The sequence below is a fragment of the Melospiza melodia genome, chromosome 8 (assembly GCF_035770615.1).
Source record: "Melospiza melodia melodia isolate bMelMel2 chromosome 8, bMelMel2.pri, whole genome shotgun sequence".
In the NCBI taxonomy this organism is placed as follows: domain Eukaryota; kingdom Metazoa; phylum Chordata; class Aves; order Passeriformes; family Passerellidae; genus Melospiza; species Melospiza melodia.
In genome coordinates this window covers 13,334,178-13,356,301 of record NC_086201.1, presented here as the reverse complement: position 1 = coordinate 13,356,301, position 22,124 = coordinate 13,334,178, and the positions used below count along the sequence as shown (strand labels likewise).

General features: G+C 39.6%; 1 protein-coding gene across 1 annotated transcript in view; it reads right to left on the bottom strand.

The window, feature by feature from the left end:
* CNTNAP5 (contactin associated protein family member 5) overlaps positions 1 to 22,124 on the bottom strand; it is a 269,119-nt gene that overhangs the window by 33,162 nt on the left and 213,833 nt on the right. Inside the window, exons 15-19 of the mRNA XM_063161822.1 lie at positions 15,520 to 15,647; positions 15,171 to 15,341; positions 12,926 to 13,144; positions 7,261 to 7,500; positions 5,720 to 5,944 (exon numbers count right to left, since the gene is read on the bottom strand). Coding sequence (XP_063017892.1) covers positions 5,720 to 5,944; positions 7,261 to 7,500; positions 12,926 to 13,144; positions 15,171 to 15,341; positions 15,520 to 15,647 — 983 coding nt within the window. The remainder of the gene's footprint in view (positions 1 to 5,719; positions 5,945 to 7,260; positions 7,501 to 12,925; positions 13,145 to 15,170; positions 15,342 to 15,519; positions 15,648 to 22,124) is intronic.

Below are 22,124 nucleotides of genomic sequence, written 5' to 3'. Positions count from 1 at the left end.
ACACAGCTCAGTCTATCCACAAAACAGATAATCTTAAATTAAAAGTAACTGAAAATCCACACCTATAAATTTTCTAGGCTAAATTTTTCAATAAAAAAAGTTCTGAAATACCCTTCTTTTAGAAATACTGAAGAGCACATATATATATATATATCACATATATACATATACACAATATATGGAGCATCTATGAGACAGGACCTTCTGCCCTTCCTCTCATTCCATTCAGGACACTTCCAGGGAAATCCAACAATAAAAATGACTTATCAGCTGGAAACTGTGAACTAGGAACTCAAGCCTCCTGGGAGATAACTACCTCCTATGAGCAATGGGAACACAGCTTTTCTTCCCAGCTGATTATCTGCAGCCAGTGGTCTGGAGTTTTATGCCAGATAGCAGTAAGTTCAAAGTCAGACTCTATATAGATAGAGCACGGATCAATTATTCAGCCTGTTCAACCTTTCCTGTTCTATGTAATCTAATTACAGTTCTCTTGTTTTCCCTTGTGGGTCGCCAGAACATCTATTGGCCCTCCAGTATGGCAAAATAATCTTCATGAGTACAAACATGTCCATGAATTCAGCTAATGAGACAGATCTTTCAGTTCTCTTCTCTTGGAAAGCAGAGATAGAGATCTGCCAGAGTCCTTGGCTGAATTTTATGGCAGCTTCTTCTTTCAAGTAAGTTTTGCACACTTAGAAATTTAAAGCGCCATATGCTAACAGAAACAAAAGACAGAATTGGATTTGGATGCCAAGTCCACCTCTTTCATCAAACACTTTTTAGTACTGGATTTGAAGTGAAAACTCTAATCAGCACTCCTATTTTATGTGAAGTTGCTTACAGCAAGGAAACATCTAAGTGACCAGAGTGATTTCTAACAACAGAAATCTCTCTCTTTAGATAAATAAGCTGATAGATCTCCTGTGCCCCCAACCCTGCCTACTCGTGGTACCAAAGCCAGCTTCCCATTTAAGGCAACTGGGAAAAATTTCTTTTATATTCACTGATCAAACTGTCTCTGGTCCTTCACCCAGTAAATAAAATAAGATTTCAGGGGCCAACTGCAACAGTTGCTTGCAATTATATTTAGAAGACATACATGCTATCTGCCACATAATGGCTGTGAACCAGAGCTAGACTGGGAACGATTCTCAGTCACTCACAGTTACTCGTCTCCTCCACAAAGCTGTCTCCCACACTTCCCAACAGGACTTTCTTTCCTGCTCCTAATCTGTTAAAAGCAACTATACCTGAACCATGTCACCATTTCCCACTTCAGTCACACAAAGTGTGCAGGTTGTTCAATGCCTGCTGCAAGTCTGTAAGGCACAAGGTGTTCTCAAAAGAGAAGACAACTGCACCAGCAATAGAGTAGTTGAGAGGGTCCTTCTGAAGCAATAACTTTCTGAAATTAATATCCCAAAACCAAGACAGGAAGGAAAGCAAGTAAGGAAAAGGAACCGGAAGAATCACCCTCTGAAATCCACCCAAGTCCTATTTCCCGTTTTAGTTTTGACCCATTAAACTTCAGAGGGTACAGTGGGAACAGGATCAAAAGATTCCTTGCCTCAAAGACTGAACTGGATTTTTTGCATCTCTTTTCCACTGAGTGAGAAAAGCTTTGCTTGTGGGAGATGCAACTCAACATACTTGAAGGCAAAAACAATAAGGAGAATTTACATGCTTTCATTAGAAAAGCTGTTTCTGACTCAGAGACAGGAAGAGATTACAGGAGATTAGGAGTTTATAAGAAAAAATGAATCAGTAGCTTCTCACTGACAATATTTGTTTCTTTTCTTTTTTAGAGTGTTAACTCAGCTTACCTCTGTTACACATTGTGATTTCCTATTCACTTCAAATATCAGCTGATTTCAATACATTCTAGGTCAGAGAAGTGGAGCTGATATAAGTCCTGCTACTGTTTGCTGAATATCAGAGACTTAAGAATTATTGAGATGTTTTCATTTGTACTGCTGTTTTTAACTGTGCCTTTTTCCTTGTCTTTAATCTTTCCTATGCAAAATCAGAGTCTTGCTTTCCAAAAGAAATGGAGAACACATCTCAGTGTGATGGCAATAGATGCTGGAAAGGTGGAAAAAGAAAAAATAAAGGACTCAAATTGTTTAATTTCTTATGAGATTAGATAATAAATACAGATAATTTTTCAATCACTCTAGCATAGTTTGAGATTCTATCCCTATCTCTCTTCTTTGATGCCAGCTATCTTCTTTTTTTCTAGATTAGGAATCATATTGTTTCCATGGAGAAAGACAACCAAACTGAGAATCAAAGACTTGTTAAAACATTTTCTAGACAATATATTTCATCATATCCATACTGCATTTGATTATTTGCAGGGTAGTAGGGAAAATGAAGAAAGGAGAAATAAAGTGTATTTAAACATTCTTTCTTTTAACAGTTTTCTCTGCCATCATTTACTACCTTTAGGGAGCAAGGCAAAGATAATATCTCACAGGTACTGGTTACTTTGTGAAATCATATAACTGCAAAAATGTACAGTGAAAAGCTAGCTTGGGAAAGAAAAAAAATACTCTTTTCTTGGTAGCACCTTCCTATGATATGGATAATTTCTGTGGATTGACACACTGAGAAGACTAATTAGAGATATTTACCCATTTCCTGTAGCTTAGTAACAGGCACTACAATTTGAAATTCCTACAGAAAGAGATATTAAAAATGCCAATCATGCCAGTACTGCTAATTACTTGGATGTGGGGCCAATGGGACTACATGAGCTTTATATGCACACCCACCCATATACAATATATACACTTATATATGTAGCTGTAATTTCAAAATCCATGAAAGACTGGGGAGGAAAGGAAGATGCTCTTACATGTATAAAATTTTCAAATCACATGTATGATTTCAAGGCATCAGTATTAACTCATGGAGGAAACAATCCCTAAGTCATCTTTAAAACCATCAGCTTTTGAAACCTTACCTGTAAACTTCTAGGACATGAGGTAAGAACAGACTCTGTGCTATGGAATATGTTCTATAGGTGGAAACTGCTTCTAGAAGTATTATATATATAAAAACTTACTAAAATCAATAGGTTTTAGGAAACATTTCACACCTGACTGAATTAGACCATAGCTGCCTATACAAGTTCACTTTCATATAAGCCCTTTTATTATACTCTAATTATGAATAATCCTTGAAAATAGTTTCACTTCTTTAATGTCTAATATTTAATGTGAGAAGTCAGAAGAAGAAAAAGCATTCTTCTCATAGTCACTTTTATTAACTAATACTTTGTCTAGTTATTTTGTGCTTAATAGAAAAGAGAATAACAGAATAACATGAGTAGTAGCTTACAAAAATAGTTACAAAAGATGAAGTATTAAATTATACACAGACTGTTCCTACATATTTTTTTAACAAGTGGAAAGGGACTTGTGATTATGGTTAAGGAGTATTACTCCATAGCTTGCTCACCTCCTAAGTGAGAATGCCCATTCCCATTTCTCCAGGAGCCTAACCTTTATTTAACCAACCAGTTATCCAGCAGGGACCTGCTTATGTCCTGCCATACACTGTCAGACTCAGCAAGATTCCTTGAAAGTGAGCCAGTAAGAGAGAAGGAATCACACTCACTTTTAATGCTACAAAGGACATTGATATTCATAGTCCAGTAACTTTATGGCAAGCATAAACCTCTTGGAGGAAGAAAGAGTAACATATCTGAACACTATTTTCATTGGAATAATTTCAATTCCAACAAGACTAAAAAGTAAAAGGACATGGAATTTAACAAATTATTCCATTTGGGACAAAAGGCAGAGAATATACATGGCTGCAATGACTGTCTTGTAAAAATGTCACAGAAGCATGCACGGAGTAATCCTGAAGGAGACTTTCAGGAGCTAACAAAGGTCAGCTAGTTATCTTAAACATTCTTTGCATATAGTGCTACACATTAATAGTCCAGAATTTTGGAGCCTGATGTCTCACCAACCCTCTAAACAACTGTTACCATGATATTACAAGTAAATAAAAAGAGGTGCAGATGTGAGAAAAGCACCATAGTTTGTGATGCCTGACTGTGCTGAGTGCCTCTTTGCATCTAAGTCAAAGGGAACTGATGGGACATTTGCAGCTGACAAAATGAAAGGTCATTTTCATTGTCTCAAGCTCTGATCCTGCTGAGCTGCTACAGGACACCCTCATGTCCTGATCCCAACCCCAAGCACTATTAGAGACCCCCTCCTAGAGTTCCACAATTATAGGTTGCTTATGGTGTATTCCATCAATAGAAGTCAATTGACTCATGTTTTTAAGGTCATTTCAGACTACTCTGGCTGCAATAAAGGTGATTTAAATGGATATTACATTGTGATTAACTTTAGGACTATTTCAACTGCCTGAGTGGCATCAAGAGACCTGAGTGTAACTGAGAAGCAGATTCCAAGGTTTCACCTCAGCAGGGGCTAACCTCCATTGCCCTGGAGCTACACTAGAATATTCATACATCTGAAAATCAGAAACACATGTATACAGGAGCAAATTAGAGATGGAAATTTGGGACTGGACAGGAGAGGGTTAGGGTCACCTCAGCAGTCCCACCTCCCTGCCAAAGCTTCCCTTGGAGTAGATCTGTTCAGGCAGTTACTATTCCAGTTGCCTCTCCCAGGGATTAGGGTGCCAATCCATAATCCCATGCCAGCTTCAATACTACTCACATGACATAAACAAGAGAGAAACTATTGCAAACTCTATGTTGAGAACAAAACCTTTTTTTTTTTAATCTTCTATGGTTTTTATTTGACAGTACTTGAAATCTTACTTTTTTTGGAATTTCCAAGGCTTCAGAGTGGTCTGGGTTATTCAGTCAAATATACATATTCAGCCACATTACATTAACTTTCTGTTGTTCTGCCACAGGCTACTGACTCACAAATATGCTTACTCATCACTTCCAGTGCTCCAGTGTCTGATAACTCTTGGAAAATTAATATTTCCCCATTTGTCTAGGATGATGTTTGTCTGGATTGAGTTTTCTGAAAGCACTGCAAGGACTCAGGAGCCTGAGTTTTACTGAGAAGACAAAGGTGTATGCCCCTAAAATCTTTACACATTTTCAAAAAATACCCACATTAAGTATCTTTAAACAGGAAATCGGTTTACACCTCATGTTTTGGTCAATTAACCTAGAAAACTCTGACATATTCTGGCTTTAATATTTAGACAAAATGGCTTTATTCCATTGAAACAATCCAGTGAGGAGCAAAACATGGCCCCAGACAAAATGCAAAGGATAAAATTATAGTGTATTTCTGCACCAAGTGCTCTTGTACATGGTATTTCTCATTCCCTTATCTTGGTGGCCTAATGGATCTCACTGTGGAATAAATAGCAAGGAAATACTTTTGTAAAACCCTGTCAAATGGAAGTCAAAGCACATTTTAAGCCCCAACAACATGATTACTCAAAGACTGAATAGGCAAGTGTAGCACTGAATGCCAAATAAAGAGACATAAACAAGAGTGATGGCCATTTCACAAACTGAACACCATGAAGTTGATAAAGTTGAAGACACAGAAATGAACTTAAATCAGTGCAGAATTCTGTACTATTCCTCCACAAAAAAAAAAAAAAACAACCCATGAATCAATAAACAAACAAACCAACCACCCCAAAACTCCACAGAGTTGCACTGGCCTCCATTGGGTAGCAAATCAAGACTACTCACCATTCTTGGAGAGAATCACAGCTAAATATTCATGGAAGTAGGTGTTGATGTACAGCAGAAGGCTTGGAGTGTGTGCTGTGAGAAAGCTGAATGCAATATTTTCCTTGGACACAACAGCATCCACATAAATGGCAGAGCTTGAGGTGCTTGCATTCTTCGTGACAGGGTAAGGTTCTTGGAAAGTATAGGTAACAGAAGTGCCAGCTTCAAATAATGCAGACACCTCTGAAAGCAGATACAAACCAAAGGGATTATTTCAGCTACTGCATTTTCAGATCTCCCAGGCAGGAATGGACCAGAACTAACTGCCTCAGAATGAGAACACTGCAAAACACCCTTGATCCAGCTGACATCACCCTTCCTTCTCTTGTGTAACAATGTGTTTTTCCTTGCAGATTGTTTGTCTGGCACTGAGAGAAACAATGTACGGAGACATAAACTCAACTACTTCAGTGCTGGAATCAGAATTCCACAAGATGGAACAGCCCAAACGTCTGTCAGCCAAATAAAGTCTTTGTTCACCATCTTCTGACAGCGACATGTAAGGCAATATTCTCTGTCTTGACCCAAAATTGATTTGTTCTTTCCAGTCTCCTTTTTAAAGAAATTAATTATGAAAGCAACACTTTGACCAAAGGCAGCCAGTAAGGGAAGCTGTCTCTGGGAGCATCAAATAAAGAGAAACATCTACCTGCGCATTCTCAGATCCTTAGAACTCATGTTTCTGTTTTCATTAAACAACTAAGCCAATTTACACCAGCAGATGATGCAGCCCACTTAGAAAACCTGTTGCATTTGTGAGGTGGGGACAGGCATGGAAGTTAAAAATTCACCTTGCACCTTGCTGCTACTGAATAGTGGTTTTGTTAGTTCCAAAAAACATGTTGTCTAAATTAGATGTTCCTCATTTGCCCTGCTTTTTTCTGGTGTTGACAGCATCTTCTATAAGCCACCAAAAAGGTTCAGTGAGGACACATTCACCAAAGACTGAACCATGCAAATCAGTTTTCTCCTGAATGCTTCATGCTTATTTTAAAAATTTCTTAACGTTTGGATGGGCTGTCGCAGGAATGGAAAAAAAAAAAAAAAAACCCATAAAAAGACTACCTCTTTTTTGTCACATCAATGCTCTAAAACTTTGTGAAGAAAAACCTCAAGGATTTGTTAAGGTGAACAAAAGAAGATGAGGTTTAAAAAACAAGCAACCTAAACATTCAGACATGGTCAAACACCTGCTGTAAAACATTTCAACGCTATTTCCTAATGTCTGGGGATTGTTACATGCAATCGAATACAGGAATCATAGTGGGATTTAGTGGTAAACTATTAGTACAACTAACACCAATTTAAATTCTGAGGCCAACACAGAAGTCAACAAAAGGAGGTGTTGACTTCTGCTTAAGAGAAACATTTAAGAACATTGAAGGAACAACTGATAATAGAATATGTTGAGATGTGGGGACACCAAGCTGACATGAGTGAAATGGTGCTGTAATTCAGAGTTATTGCACAAATAACTGGGATCAAAGCTTGCTGCCTACCCTCCTTGCAGAAAGGTCCTTCATAGGCCGAGTTGGTGCAGTCACAGAAGTAACCATTATACTTTTCCACACATCTTCCTCCATTGTGGCACAGGTTCCCATAACTGCTGCAATGTCCTGGGCATCCAGGTCTTACACCCGGTGTCATTTTAGCTCTCTCCTCGAGGTCAAGTTTCTGTCCATTTAAATGCAGAGATCGAATACATCCCAAAAAGCCCTTCTGTCTGGAAGCTGTTCCCCCTGAGAAAGAGAGAAAAATGCACTCATTACTGGGTCTGAACAGTAATCAAAGCCATGAAGTTCAATCCTATCCTGAAGTACAAATACGAATCCACAAATTTTTTAAAAATACTATGTATCAGTGCATACAATGGTAAAAGACAGATGAACAGCCCTGGAAACTAAAGGTGTCTCTCTATTTTTATGAAAGAACTAGAAAGCTGTATATGACACTTTCTTTTTGTCATTCTTCTCTTTTTGGCTTATCTACTGCCATGTCTGGCATTGAAACCACAAATTAATTTAGGAGAAAGATTAGCTTCTTTATCTTATGTCTGCATATCAAAGGAAAAACTGAAAACAAACACGCAAAACTCTTCCCCAAATTAGGCTTTGTAAATTCTTTCAACTCTAACAGGAGCCTGATGGACTAGAGACTTTAATGGATGAGACTGAAATGTTTTATTCAGGAAAACATATTTTAGGATAAGCCTCAGGACCACAAACACCAAGGTTAAGGGTGTCCTTTTCACAGTAGAAGTGACAGTCAAGTGAGCCAAGCTGTTTCCAGCAAGGTGTTTATGCAGCTGAACTTGTGTGAGGAGCCCTTGGGAAAAGAAGGGAGAGTCTGAGAGGAGGGGACAAGAAGCTCTCAACTGAGCACTCACAGTGTAGCTTGGTGACACAATTGACTAAATAATTAACATTCCAGTAATGAGTTGAGGATTTGTTTTAAAAAAACAAAGGACTTTTTGTTAGTGGAAGGTGGATTAGGGAGGCTGAAAATAAGTATTAGGAGCATTTGTGTAACTGATACAAAGAAAAGGAAAGGGCAGAGAAGTATAAGAATCATAATCAGGAGAACTTGCTATGGTGCTCCTCAGAAGACCTTGAAGTCACACTTTTTGATCTCAAGCTGAAATACATACAGAGCATACAGGATACACAAAGAGTTAGGCTTTAATTCCTCCTCTTGGCCTCCAAAATATTCCAAGGTGTCTACAAATGGTTTTAAAACCATCAGCAGTAAATAAACTCCTTTTTTTCCTATCATTCCTCCTCTCTGTCTCCAGCGAAAGTTTCTCAGATGTTGACTTTCTCTGGGTTATGTTGCCTTTGGACTGTCTACAACAGAGAGAGGAGATTCATCCAAGGATTCATCCCTTGCTCACTTTCTCCCAAGACAAAACCAGGAACACAAACACTTAACTTTGCTAATTTCCTAAATGTAACTAACAAATACCACAGAAAGTTCTGACTAAAGCTTTGTACATCAGATTAATTTCTCAGGACTTTTATTTTGCTTCTCTGATGTTACCAGTCTGAATTCAAACCTATCCTCAAAGTGGTCTGGAAGAACAGTCTTTCCCATCCCATGATGGACTCTTATGCTCATGCCTTCACCAGTAGGTAAGACAGGGTTTCATCTCAGACCATGCCACAATGACAAAACTCCTCCAGGACCACAGGGAGAGCTGCACCATACAAAACCATGTCACACATACTGGGTGCTGAAAATGACCGTCCACTGAAAGGAATGGTTTTTGCCTGCCCCTTCTGAGCAAGTAATTTGCTGAATTTGCTCGTTAGTGGACAGTTTGGTACAGTTGATGTTACTCCGCGTGCATATTTGTTTGGGGTTTGCTTCTTCTACTATACTTTTTTTCTAAATTTACATAAGAAATCTGGCTAGGTGCAAGGATACCCATGCTCTGATAAGATTATAATGCAGCTGGAAGCAGTTAGCACCCAAGATCCACTAAAAGAAAGCGATAAATGGTTTTCTAACTCCTCTCTAACTGCATTAAAACCCAAGCTTGTTTGAGCGTAGTGGCAATGCATAGTCACTTTTCTCTTCCACTTCACAGACACACAGAGCTATCTCAAAAGCCTGCCACACACAGTCATTAAGGCTGGAAACCCCTTAATCACTGTCAGTATGCAGAATACTGCAGAGACAAATATGTTGTGGATTATAGGGGGAGTAGGGAGCAATATTACGTGCTTCTGCTTCTTTCCTTTTTACAATGGTGTTTATACATTTAGTTTTCACATGGATTGAAACTCTCTCTGCATGGCTGAGGTATTAAATCAGTAGCTTTTTATTACGAGATTCAAATGAGTCTTTCAGTAGAGACAAACTATATCACATCTGTGTATTGCTGGACTTCTGCCACCTTTCCCTGGAGCACCCGGGGAGAAATAGTGCCAGAATCAGGAGGCAACCCAGGTTTCCAACTCTTCTGACAGCTCTCAGGAAAACTTAGCAAGTCACAGATAATTTTGGCCTTCAATCTGGCAGAGTTAAGGCCTGAAAAAGCACTCTCAAACTCCTTTTTTTTCTGTCCCTTTTGTTCATGGTTCAGTAAAAGTGTGGATGGACGACAGAATGAGACATATTTATTGCACAGTGAGTACTTTTCACCTCTTGTCTGAAATAAATACCCATATCCTAGAGCTTTCTGTAAACACTCATTACAATCAGAGTACAATCAGTCAGAAGTCCCTGCTGGTATCAGGGACTAGGTTCCAACCTATTCCTTAAGGCACAGCTACATTCAGATGAGGTACAAATTCATTTTTCCACCAAAACCAAGGGGACCTTTTTGGCAGAGCTGCTCCCCAGCCACTCAATTCCCAGCTTGTGGGGATGCTGATGCTGTTCTGGGCAGGTGCAGGGCTTTTTGTTTGTCTTTGCTCACAAGGGCTCCTGTTGGCACATTGCTCTGGTGAGGTCCTTAACTACCATAGATTTTCATTGCACAGTTCATCAATTATGTCACTTTAAAACCACCAAGAAATTCACACAGGTAACCTGTTTATTTTGCTGAGGCTGAGGAGCAAGCTTACAGGCAGACACTGCTTTTCAGATGTGAGATGGTAAACAGTTGATATACATGATATATCTAACAGATGACCTATGAAAAACCCATCATATTTAGTCCTTTAGAAAGAAACAACCAAAAAATCACGTCTATTCAGCCACAAAATCTCCAATTTTCCTAACTGCAAACAGTATGTTGGCTAAATTTCTCTGATGTTTCTAAGTTGTCTGGCAGCCCAAGCCTGCTGCCTCCAGGCCTGGCCTCCCACAGAACATGTTCTTAGGATCAATGTAGTATTTGAAAAACAAGTGATTAGAAGCATGCTTCATAGCAGAAAACAGAAACCTTGCACTGTGACAGTCTTAAGCCTCCTTTCTGTGTGTTCTCCTCTCCAGCCGAGTCTAACAGAGATCATTTTAGGTATAAATCAACGGCTGTGTTGGAAAGACTCCTGACATTGATGCAGTCATATCTATTTATTAACAGATTAATTCTTTATGTTCAGAGCCCAGTAATTACAGCACACATACACAATAAAAAGCTCAAATGAATACCCTGAAAGCTACTTAAGTATAAGGGTATGAATACAGAAGTAAACTTTATTAAAATGCATTGACAGATTGAGGTTCGCTTAGCATTTCAGCTAAGTAAAAAAAATCCATTTGAAGGAAGGAATCAGGAGTTACCTGAATGGCCCTGCATAAGAACAGTTACGTCCCATTCCACCACTTGAGCAGATTACTCAGAAAGACATTATTTGAATACAGAAAAGAGATAATTCCCTTTGTAACCCATTATCATATTATCAAACACAAAGTAGTCCCAATTCAGGTTTCTTGTGCAAGGGAGATAAGTAAACAAAATATATGCAGAGACTTTTCTTCCCTCTTTTAATTTTCCTTTTTCTTCTTTGAAAAATCACTTTCAGATAAAACACCCGTATTTGCTTTGACTGTGTTCATACTTCTCTCACTCATGGACTCTCTAGCCAAATAAGGGTTTTGATGGGCATGCTTGAAGGAATAGAAATTAAAGACCATACTGTCTTCAGGCTTTGCCCCAGAAAGTTATACGAAAAATTTCTGACTTTTACAATGTGCCTAAAGAGAGAGGTCACATTTTTTACAGCATTTTACACAGCCAGTGCTGCATAACAAGAAAGGTTGTTAACTCTTTGACAATAAATATATTCTAGGACTTTGACCCTAAAAATACCATCAAGTATAGCATGGCTAAACTATGGTTTGTGCTTTGAGTGCAGAATTGCTATTCACACAGAATCACAGAATCACAGAATCACAGAATTTCAAGACTGGAAGAGACCTATAAGATCATCTAGTCCAGCCGATGTTCTAACTGTTCAACTAGATCATGGCAGCAAGTGCCACATCCAGTCTTTTTTTAAATTCTTCAAGGGATGATGCCTCCACCACCTCACTGGGTAAATGATTCCAGTTTCTGACCACTCTTTCTGTGAAGTATTTTCTTCTTACTTCTAACTTACATCTACCTTGACGCAACTTGAGACTGTGTCCTCTTGTTCTATCCGTTGTCGCCCGGAGAAAGAGGCCGACCCCCAGCTCACTACAGGCACCCTTCAGGAAGTTGTAGAGAGTGATGAGGTCACCCCTTAGTCTCCTTTTCTCCAGGCTGAACAACCCCAGCTCCCTCAGTCGCTCTTCATATGGCTTGTGTTCCAAGCCCTTTATTAGTTTCGTTGCTCTCCTCTGGACACGCTCAAGTAACTCGACGTCCCTCCTGAAGTGAGGGGCCCAGAACTGGATGCAATACTCTAAGTGAGGCCTCACCAGTGCCGAGTACAGGGGAAGAATGACCTCTCTGCTCCTGCTGGCCACACCGTTCCTGATACTGGCCAGGATGGCATTGGCCCTCTTGGCTACCTGGGCACACTGCTGGCTCATATTCAATCGACTGTCAACCAGCACCCCCAGGTCCCTTTCCACCTGGGCACTATCCAGCCACACCGTCCCCAGCTTGTATCGGTACAGGGGATTATTATGGCCGAAGTGCAATACTCGGCACTTGGACTTATTGAAGCTCATCCCGTTTGATTCTGTCCATATGTCCAGCCTTTCCAAGTCTCTCTGAAGAATCCTACACCCCTCTAATTGATCTACACTCATTCCCAATTTGGTATCGTCAGCAAAACTACTAATAAAAGACTCTAAGCCCTCATCCATATCATCAATAAAAATATTGAACAAAACTGGTCCCAACACAGACCCCTGAGGGACACCACTGGTGACTGGTCGCCAGCTGGATGTGACACCATTCACCAGCACTCTCTGGGCCCGGCCATCCAGCCAGTTCTGAACCCAGCAAAGGGTATTCCTATCCAGACCACGGCCAGCTAGCTTGTGTAGGAGTATGCTATGGGATACAGTGTCGAAGGCCTTGCTGAAATCCAGAAAAACAACATCTACAGCCTTCCCTGCATCCACTAGCCGGGTTATTCATGTTATTCATGTTGCCTGTGCAGGAGTAGAAGAAGAAAAAGCAAAATCAAGCCACCACATGCAAGCTCAATGGTGAGAGAAGAGCATTCGTCACCAAACTATATGAAATACTGTTATCTACAGGAACCCTTGGATTGTCCCTACCTACAAATAACTGGCTGTTGAGCTGCAGGCGGAAGTGTCCCTCAGCTGGGGCCTCCAGGACCCTCTTGGGGAGGTTGTCCACCTGCAGAGAGGTTTGCTTGAGGTTCCTCTCTGCGCGCACGTAGTGCCACTGGTTGTCATTGAGGGCTGTGGGAGACTGCACAGTGGCTTCCGTGGGGCCATTCCCCACGTCTATGGAGAAGGTGATCTCCTTGGGGGCTGCAAGAGATAAACAGATGTGAAGAGGAAGTGAAGGTCTGAACCAAATAGTGGTTTTGACATCAAGAAATCTTACATAAATATAGGGTCCATTAACTTTTATGTCAGCAAATAGTAGAGGATCATTTACCTCTCATCTCCTACACAGCAGCTTATACATGAATTTAAGCCTGCAGCCTCACTGTTTGATCTCTGCTGTGATTAGGCTTGGTTGTGGGTACCCATCTTTTTTGCTATAAAAATCACAGTGATCTAGAAATGGCACTTTTCTTTTTGAAGTAAAAGTGCTAAATACTGCAAAAAAGTCACACAATAGTCCCAGATGAAGATCTTTCCAACTAGATCTTTCAAAATGCAGGTAATTAACAATTACATAACTTGGCTGCATATGGTACAAGAGAATACTAGAAGCATTTGCCTAATTCTGACCCAAGATGCACAAAAAAATTGATGGGGGAAACTACTCAATGGGTGATCCTAAACTAAAGCTGTATATGTAACACACATCTAGAAATAAAAAATAACACACACCTAGAAACAAGACAATAGTTGAAAAATAAAAGCCACATAAAGGAGTCCACCTTCCTCTACTGGAAGCCTGAAAGGGGCTAGAACTTTTTAACATTCTTGCTACTGATTATTTTCCTCTTCCTAAAATGCTAAATGTACCACAAAGGCCAAGAACCAGGCCCACATATCACATAACCAGAAGGTTGTGGAAAATTCCTAAAAACCTTCTTATTTCAAGCCCAAAAAATTGGATAGGTCTGGTTTTGGAAGCCGCTTCTTAGATAGCTAAGATGGGAAATGTTCATAGGGATAGACAAAAATCTATTCTGAGCCCCTGCATCTGCTAAAAAGTTGTTACCCTTTGAAGCCCCTGTTCCATGGAGCTTCCTTGATACAAGGCCTTTAAGCTGCAAATTCCATCTGGTAGCAAGAAGCACAACAACAAACCACTGATGAGAAGCCTAAGTCTAAAAAGATTTTTTCCAAACTTTTAAATAACTCATTTCTCTAGGAGTACAGATGTAAACACATCCAGAAGCTTTCACTGAACAATCCTCTTAGTTCACAGTATTCGTTATATTTGATGCCATTTTTACTTCTGCATCCCTGAGAATCAAATGCACTACCCTGAAGTGCAACCAAATTGGACCTTGATGTGCAATTAACAGTAAATCACACCTCATTACCTTGTGATAATCCACCATGACATTTACCACTGGTTTAATGAATCAAAGGGCCTTGGGGCCCTGTTTTATTAAATTTTATTTTGGGGTTATTATAAGCATATTATCAGATGCATAGCACCCAGTTTGTTTTCCCTCAGCTTGACAGAATTTGGAATACACGTGTCATATTTCATGTCAAAGCCACCGTACTCTTTTGTCACTAATAAATATTTGAAGTCATCACAAGAGAAGTGAGGCAAAATCTCACTAATTAAATTCCCTGCCATTTCCCTTATACACTGAGTAGCAGTTACACTGCACTCACTTAATAGATTTTGAAGTATTCAAGATCCATTACAACTGTGACTAACTTGTACTGCATTAGTGTCCTGTCCTTCATAAACTCTCATCTCGTAGCTCTACCATACCCACTGAGTTCCTTTGAAACACTAGGGCTGCATAACACTGGGTATGGTACTGATATGGAAATAAAAGTAACCATCAGAATGGTTGCACTAATCAAGTTTCAAGTAGAAACAGCCTATAGTTACCAGTAGTCTTTTCTTGAAAGATATTTTAAAATAAATATCAGTGTTGAAAACATAAATTCATACTCTTTTTCAAGAAAGATAAATCTAGCCATAACAAGATTGAGTGTAATGATCAAGTCTATAAAGGGAAACTCTGACAGGAGAGGTAGGTAAGTCTGGATAAAAGAATCTTTATGTTTCCATCTTATCATCTCCAGGCACTTCCAGCCATCTAAAAATGGCAGAAAATATGTCCTTCCCAGTTCTCTGCATCTGTCAAATTGGGCAAAACCAGCAAGATTTCTGAGCAGTGAAACTTACAGCTTATTTCAATTCGTATGAAGTCTTTAATGCCAAGGTTTTCCAAGAACACCCCGGACGGGGCGGTGGTTTTGAAGAAGAAGGAGATGTCCGCGCTGACCTCGGCGTGGAGCGTGGGGAAGTGCAGGTAGGAGGCCTCCGTGTTGAAGGAAGCAGCATTCCAGAACTGCCCTGCAAACACAACCCCCTTCTCTATAGTTAATTGGCACAGGACAGCAGCTGCAGGCTGCATGTGGAAAGCCACCTTTTATCAGAGAAAGAGTCTTTTTGTAAAAAAATACTACAACAACAACAACAACAAAAAAGGAACATTCTGTACCTATGGAAATTGAGAAGAGCTAGTACTCACTGTCTCCATAGCAACGCAAGGGGCCGATTTTCCAAGCAGCCTCAGAATTTGATCTGTTTGTGTCAGTGATCACAATCTGAGTTACAGGCAAATGGTCTTTGAAAACAAGGAGGCCAGTATCATTCGTCCTGGATTTTAATACACAAACAGAAAGAGACAGATTAACCACAGACAAACCCCCTAGCATTCCCCATGCAAGAGAATATTTAAAAGATGCTTACTTAAAGAGCTTTTGTAGAATTACCTGGAAGAATTATGACAAGCACACACTGCTTGAGATAAATGTGTTCCCATGTAGGCTGTACGTTCACATGCAATACTGACCACTGAAGACACCATTTGGATACACAATACTGGCTGTGATGGGCTGTAAACCTGCTTCAGCTGTGCAGAACTACTGTGAAGCCAAGGAAGAGCACTGCAAGGAAGAGCAGCCATGCTGACTAATGGGCATTAATGTAAACTGGGCTCTACAGGGTTTCCTCAGCAGGATGTATTTGCTGTGGATCAGGTCTAAGTCCAAGTCTGCATTTCTGTAAAGTCAGCTGGAGACAGATAAGGGTGTTTTGTGCTGGCTTTATGCTTTACCCGAGCAGGAAGAGGACAGGTGATGCCTGATCCAGCCTACTGTTAGCAAGGGGAAGCCAGACAATTACTGATCCAGCTTCAAGATTGCTGGGACAGGCTGACCCTGCACACTGCAAAAACAGCTGAATTGACAGAGTGAGTTTGGACTGAATAGATCCTTTGCACTGCACACCAGGTTCAACAACTGAAATACTCAAGGCAGATTTACTGCATTGTCAAACTTCTCAAGTTTGGTTAGCTGGGCTTGTTCTTAGCTGGGACATACTTACACATGGCTGCTAGAAAGGAAAAGAAAGTTTAATTCTTAAAGGATATTTTTTTTTTTTTATTCTGAGTCAGCTGGACAAAAAGTTCTCCTCAAAATGCAGTGTGATGTTTCATGTTAGGTCCTTAAGCCATCTGAGTGGCTTTGGCTCTTGTAGGGTACACAGATGTGCATTCAGCCTACTGCACTTCATGAACCCAGCTGAGTCCCCCAGCCACCAACCCTGACCTTACCAGAGCAGAACTGCCCTTCTGAGGTCTCTCTCTATTGATTGACAATAGATAGATGAGTGCTGTCAATCTCCACAGTGATTTTCTCAAGGTTAAGGTTTGCTGTACATCTGGGCACATAGGTGTGGTAGAACATTGTTCATGGAACCAAATCTTAATAGTTTTGGAGAAAGGATTTCTACCTCTGCACAGCCCAGCAGGGTCTGGACTCAACTCACCTGTCTGCACATGGGGATGGCAACACATCCAAAATGCCAATAACCCCAAATTTATACCCACTGCTCCTCCAGGTAGGTGTGACACAATGCCTCAGGAAACAGGTATCACTATCTGAGTGATGACACTGCCAAATCCTACCTGATCCCAGGCAAGATCCCAGACCTGCCCATATCCTCTTTGTAATGTCAACTTCCCAGTGTCGTTCCAGATACAGGAACAGACACAGACTTCTAGCAAAGAAATAATAATCAGGACAAACACTGCAGCTGTGCTCTGACACACAACCCCAAATGTTTGCTTGGCTAAGTGCTCTACTCTGATTAATGTTAGACAAAAATAGGAGCATTTTGATCTTTTTCATAAAGGCTGCACACATTGCATTTATTTTTCATTGCTTATAATTGCATGCAGCGTAGTTAATTGTCTCATAATGCCACGGGGAAAAGGAGAGGTACCCTCTTCAATGCTAACATTTTCTTCTTGCTCCAGTGGGCATCTGACATACAAATAATTACAGACAAAGTGCAGCAAGATGAAATTCCCAGGCATGAGGCAGAGTGAGGCCTTCAGTACTGACTCAGAAGGAAAACTATCATGTATGAATCAAAGGTACAGGGTCTCTAAATCTCTTCAGTATCACACTCATAGCTTATTGTATCAATATTTGAAATTTAGGGTAAATACTCTTAACAGATTATGAAACTACTGTGACAAAAGTGAAATTATTTAAGTATTTCTTAGGAGAATAATTAAAAATAATTAAATAAGGTATTCCAGTGATAGAGGAAGAAAGGTAGGCAAAGTGAATGAAAAAAAGGCAGAAAGATGCATAGTAATGGGACATGAAATATTCAATATACATATGAGTAACTAAGGTCGTGTTTTCTTTCTTAAAATAAAATTTTTCAAAAATTGCAAAAATATTTAGGGAGGTTTCCTAAAAGTTTATTTAAATTCAAAAATGGTGCAGTCTTTTTACTAGCTATGATCAGCATTAAAATAAAAATCAGTATCTTTCTACAGCTTGCACTCAAAATACCTACAAAAAACCATGAAATGGTGACATTTTAAAGCTATCTATTCCACATCTCTGAAAACTGCATTGCTTATTAGATATTCTGCTGTACTGCATGAAGTTCTTTTATATCAAATTTTATTACTGAATTTTTACTACTTATATGCCAGTGTCACAGTGAACTTTAGTAGCATAGCTCAAGTGTGAGAGAGAAATATATTCTAGAATTAATAAAAATCCTCACTTCTTTGTTAATGCCTTGAAAACTCAATCAAGCTTCTCTTCAAACTCAAAAAGCTCATTTTATGCATTTTGTTCTCTCACACATGGAAAAAAACCCTCATATAATGATATGTATTTTCACACAAGCAGACATTGAAATAAAACCTATCAGAAAAATATTCTGTCCTTCAGAGAATGTGTCAGTATGAGGAACAACATACCTATCGTTGCAGTTAATTTTTATTATTTCATAGTAGGAAATAAAGTTTTTGGTGAAAGATCAACACCTAAGTGATTTCAGCTAAGAAAAGCAGAAAAGAGAGTGGAAGACACTGTGAGTGTTTCAAATTCCTGGTATTCCTTAAATTGAACTTATTTCAGACTCCATTTCTCACAAAGCACCACAATTCCTCTTCTCTATGTGCTACACCATGGCAGCCTCTCAAATACAACGTGTTATTCCTGAGAGAGGAGCAAAAGAGCTTTGTGTACCTGTACAATAACTTCCTGGAGGCACTGCTGTGGCACTACAAAATACAAATATACCAGGGTTTGGACAAAACATTTGAAATTTTGCCTGAAGGGGGCTTGGGGATCATTTTTCATCTACTACACTTTTCAAATAAAATTTCTATTTCCTGATAAAAAGCATCTGCACTCTGATGTGCAAATACATGATTTTGTCTTTTAAACAAAAGTAAAACCTTGTTATGTTAATATTTTTGTATTTGTTCCCAGAGCTCCTTTTTACTTTTATGTATTTTAATTTAGCACTTCACACACTTGAAACCGGATTATATTTGCTTTTCCACAGCTGCTTCTCAGGTTAGCCACTACTTTTTTTCTCCTTAGTGGATTTCACATTGCACTCTGTGGCTACTTCCACCAAGCACACCCCTTGTAAGTTAAGTCCTGATTTCACAAAAATCAAGGCTGGTTTTATCACTTTACCAAAAGGAGTCCTCTGCTTACTGAAAATGATATGAATAAATTAATAACTTCAGAAGTCAAACTCATGCTTACTGGACTTGGCACTTGATTTGGCACAAAACCAGATGAAAATCTGAATGTTTTGAGGGTTGAAACAACACTCAACAAACAGATGTTTTTCTGAGCTCTTTGCATAAAGGATAGTGTCAATATGTCCTTTCCACAAGCAAAACCCAAACCAAACAAATCCAATAATGCCCTTTAAATTACATCACTGAAAAATTGTTGTTCATGGGTATTAAATACAGTTGGATGTCATTTGTTTATCCACATCTGAAGATTAATGCCTACATCTACCCAAAGGTCTTCCTCAATAAGCTATGAGCAAGTCACATATCAAACAAATGCTCTATGTATGGACCAATTTAAAAAAGATGAAAATAATTTGCTACTAAAGGTGATAGTGCAGCAGCTGGGTCCTTCAAGATGTAGTAAAGGCAGACTCACATGTAAATGACAAATAGCTATTTGGATGGTAACATTATGAAACTATTTTTCTTCTTCCTGGCTACTACTAAAAGTGTGCTCAACAAACCCTTGCTCGATGGTGTTCTAACAGTGTGAGCCATCATAAATTGCTAATCTCTAGGTAGCCATTTCCATATTTTTTGTAACAGATGGTAGAACAGTGGTGCTATTAAATATAATTTATTCTCATATGATCCCCTATTGGTATGTTTTTCTCTTGCACATTAATGGAAACTCTGGTGGGATCTGAGCCACAGTAGCTCAGATATTCAGTACAGATTTTCAGGAATACCATACATTTGGGGAAAAGAATACTACCATCAGCAGATGGCAAGGAAACTCATAAGGAATGGGCCTGTGACATAGGCTTCCATCAGGAAAAGTTCTGAGGCCTGTGCACGACATACCATTAATAATCCAGAGGAATACATTTTAGCTGCTATCTTACCCATGAGCCATATCAAAAATGTTTTACTGAGTAAAATAATGTACATTCATGATAAACTAAAAAACATCAGCACAAGGGGACATACCTAACAGTTGAAGGCAAGATGCACTGCCTATATTTGGCTGAATTAGAGATACAGAGTTTGGTAATTAGTGTAATGAACTGATTCTCGACACCTCGGGGACCTGCTACAGTCAGCTCTCTGCAGGCAGCTCTTCCTGGTTGTTGACAAATGTAGTCATGAGGCAGATATCCAAGACAACCCTGTACAGGCCAGGTCACCTCTGGCAGGGGTTATTTATGAGCTCACAGGCTCTCTGGAGCTGCCTGCACTGCTTCTCAGGGAACGGATTCAGTGTGGGATAGTGGTTGAGCAAACAAAACCTGTCAAATCTGGGCTCATCAGGGTTTCTCTGCCCTTCCAGTTTTATCACCCTGGCTCTGGCATAGCTTAGCACAAATATAGCTCATCCAAGCAGGGCTTCATTCACTTCCATTTGGCTTTGTTCCTCCTCAAACAAAGCTCAATGTACTCATTATACCTCTGGGAGACAAAGCGGGTCTGACTGTTGTAATATCCACCCTCTATTCTGTTCCCCGTATCATGTCCTGTGGTTTTCCTTATTCTTCTAGTGCCCCAAAGCCACAATACAGAGGTGAATGCATGTTACTTTGGAAATGGCAAGACTCAAAGATTTAGCTGCCCAGTGAAGAAGACTGTTCTGAAGATAAAAGAGGATGATACTACACTAGTTTGAATAAGACTGCAGAATAAAAAATAAAAGATGACAAATCAGCTAATTGTTTGAAGCAACACCATCCACCACACTTTGCTGAGATGCCTGAGCTTCTTGTACAAAATGAGTTCCAGAGATGCCTCTCTTTCTGAACAAAATAAAAAGTTGCAGAGGTCTCCAAATTCACAAGGTTTCCAGGTGAATACAGTCAGCAAGGTTTGGTTTGATGACTGGCTTCACTCTAGGGTCTGTATTTGAAATGGAAAACAGATTCCAGATAGAGGGACCAAAGTAGCAAAAGGACTTCAGGACAGTCATGTGCTTCACCTCAGCATGAAAGCGTTTCCTCCCACTTAAATGCAAGGTTTGGTGAGCAGTAATACCTTAACTGCCAAGGCAAGAGAATTTTGCTTGAGATAAAAGACAACCCAGGAGAGGTATTTGGAGATCCAAAGGATCTCATGATAACACTATCCTGTCAGTATTTCAGTAATGCTTTTTTCTTTAGGTCAGCTTAACACATTTCCCTAATCAAGAATGCAATTTTATTTGAAACAGGGTGTATATTTTGAAAGTCAATCACTAATATGTCTCATGTATACAGAGCTTGCCCCAACCTTTAACTACTGTCAGTGTGGGGGAAGAGAAGACAGAGTAAGAGACAGAGAAAGACAGACAGAAAGACAGACAGACAGAAAGACAGACAGAAAGAAAGACAGAAAGACAGAAAGAAAGAAAGAAAGAAAGAAAGAAAGAAAGAAAGAAAGAAAGAAAGAAAGAAAGAAAGAAAGAAAGAAAGAAAGAAAGAAAGAAAGAAAGAAAGAAAGAAAGAAAGAAAGAAAGAAAGAAAGAAAGAAAGAAAGAGAAAGAAAGACGAAAGAACATTTTTTGAACTAGGTTTAGCTTCAGCTTGAAGGCCACTGGATTTTTATGAGTGTTTCCCCCCCACTAGCAAGCGCTTTCAGCAGTCAGAAATCTTTCGGCATGTCTTACACTTTTTCAGATCCCTTTCTTGGGTCAATAAAAAGGGAGCAGTTGCAGGTGCCTCTGCTTCCTCATCAGAGATCTCCCATTCTCCAGAAAACACCATGAAGATGCTCCACTATTCTGAAGTGACAGATTTCACTGTCATCCTACTGTGGAGTTTGGAAGCATGATGAGCCATATGGAAAAAGATAATTATCAGTACAACCGTTTAATAAAAACAAAGATGAAAAATATAAAAGCCTTCCCAAACTAGAATGCTTAATTATAGATTCCTGTTCATCTGGCCAGGGAGGCTAACTTGATGTCAAGTAAGAGCCCAAAAATAGCAGCTGGCTCAGGTGTCTGCTCAGATATCATTTAAAAGTCAGCACGCCTGGAAGTGCATATTGTGTGCTGCCATATTGCTGTACCTGGCACAGGATTTGGCAGGTCTGCT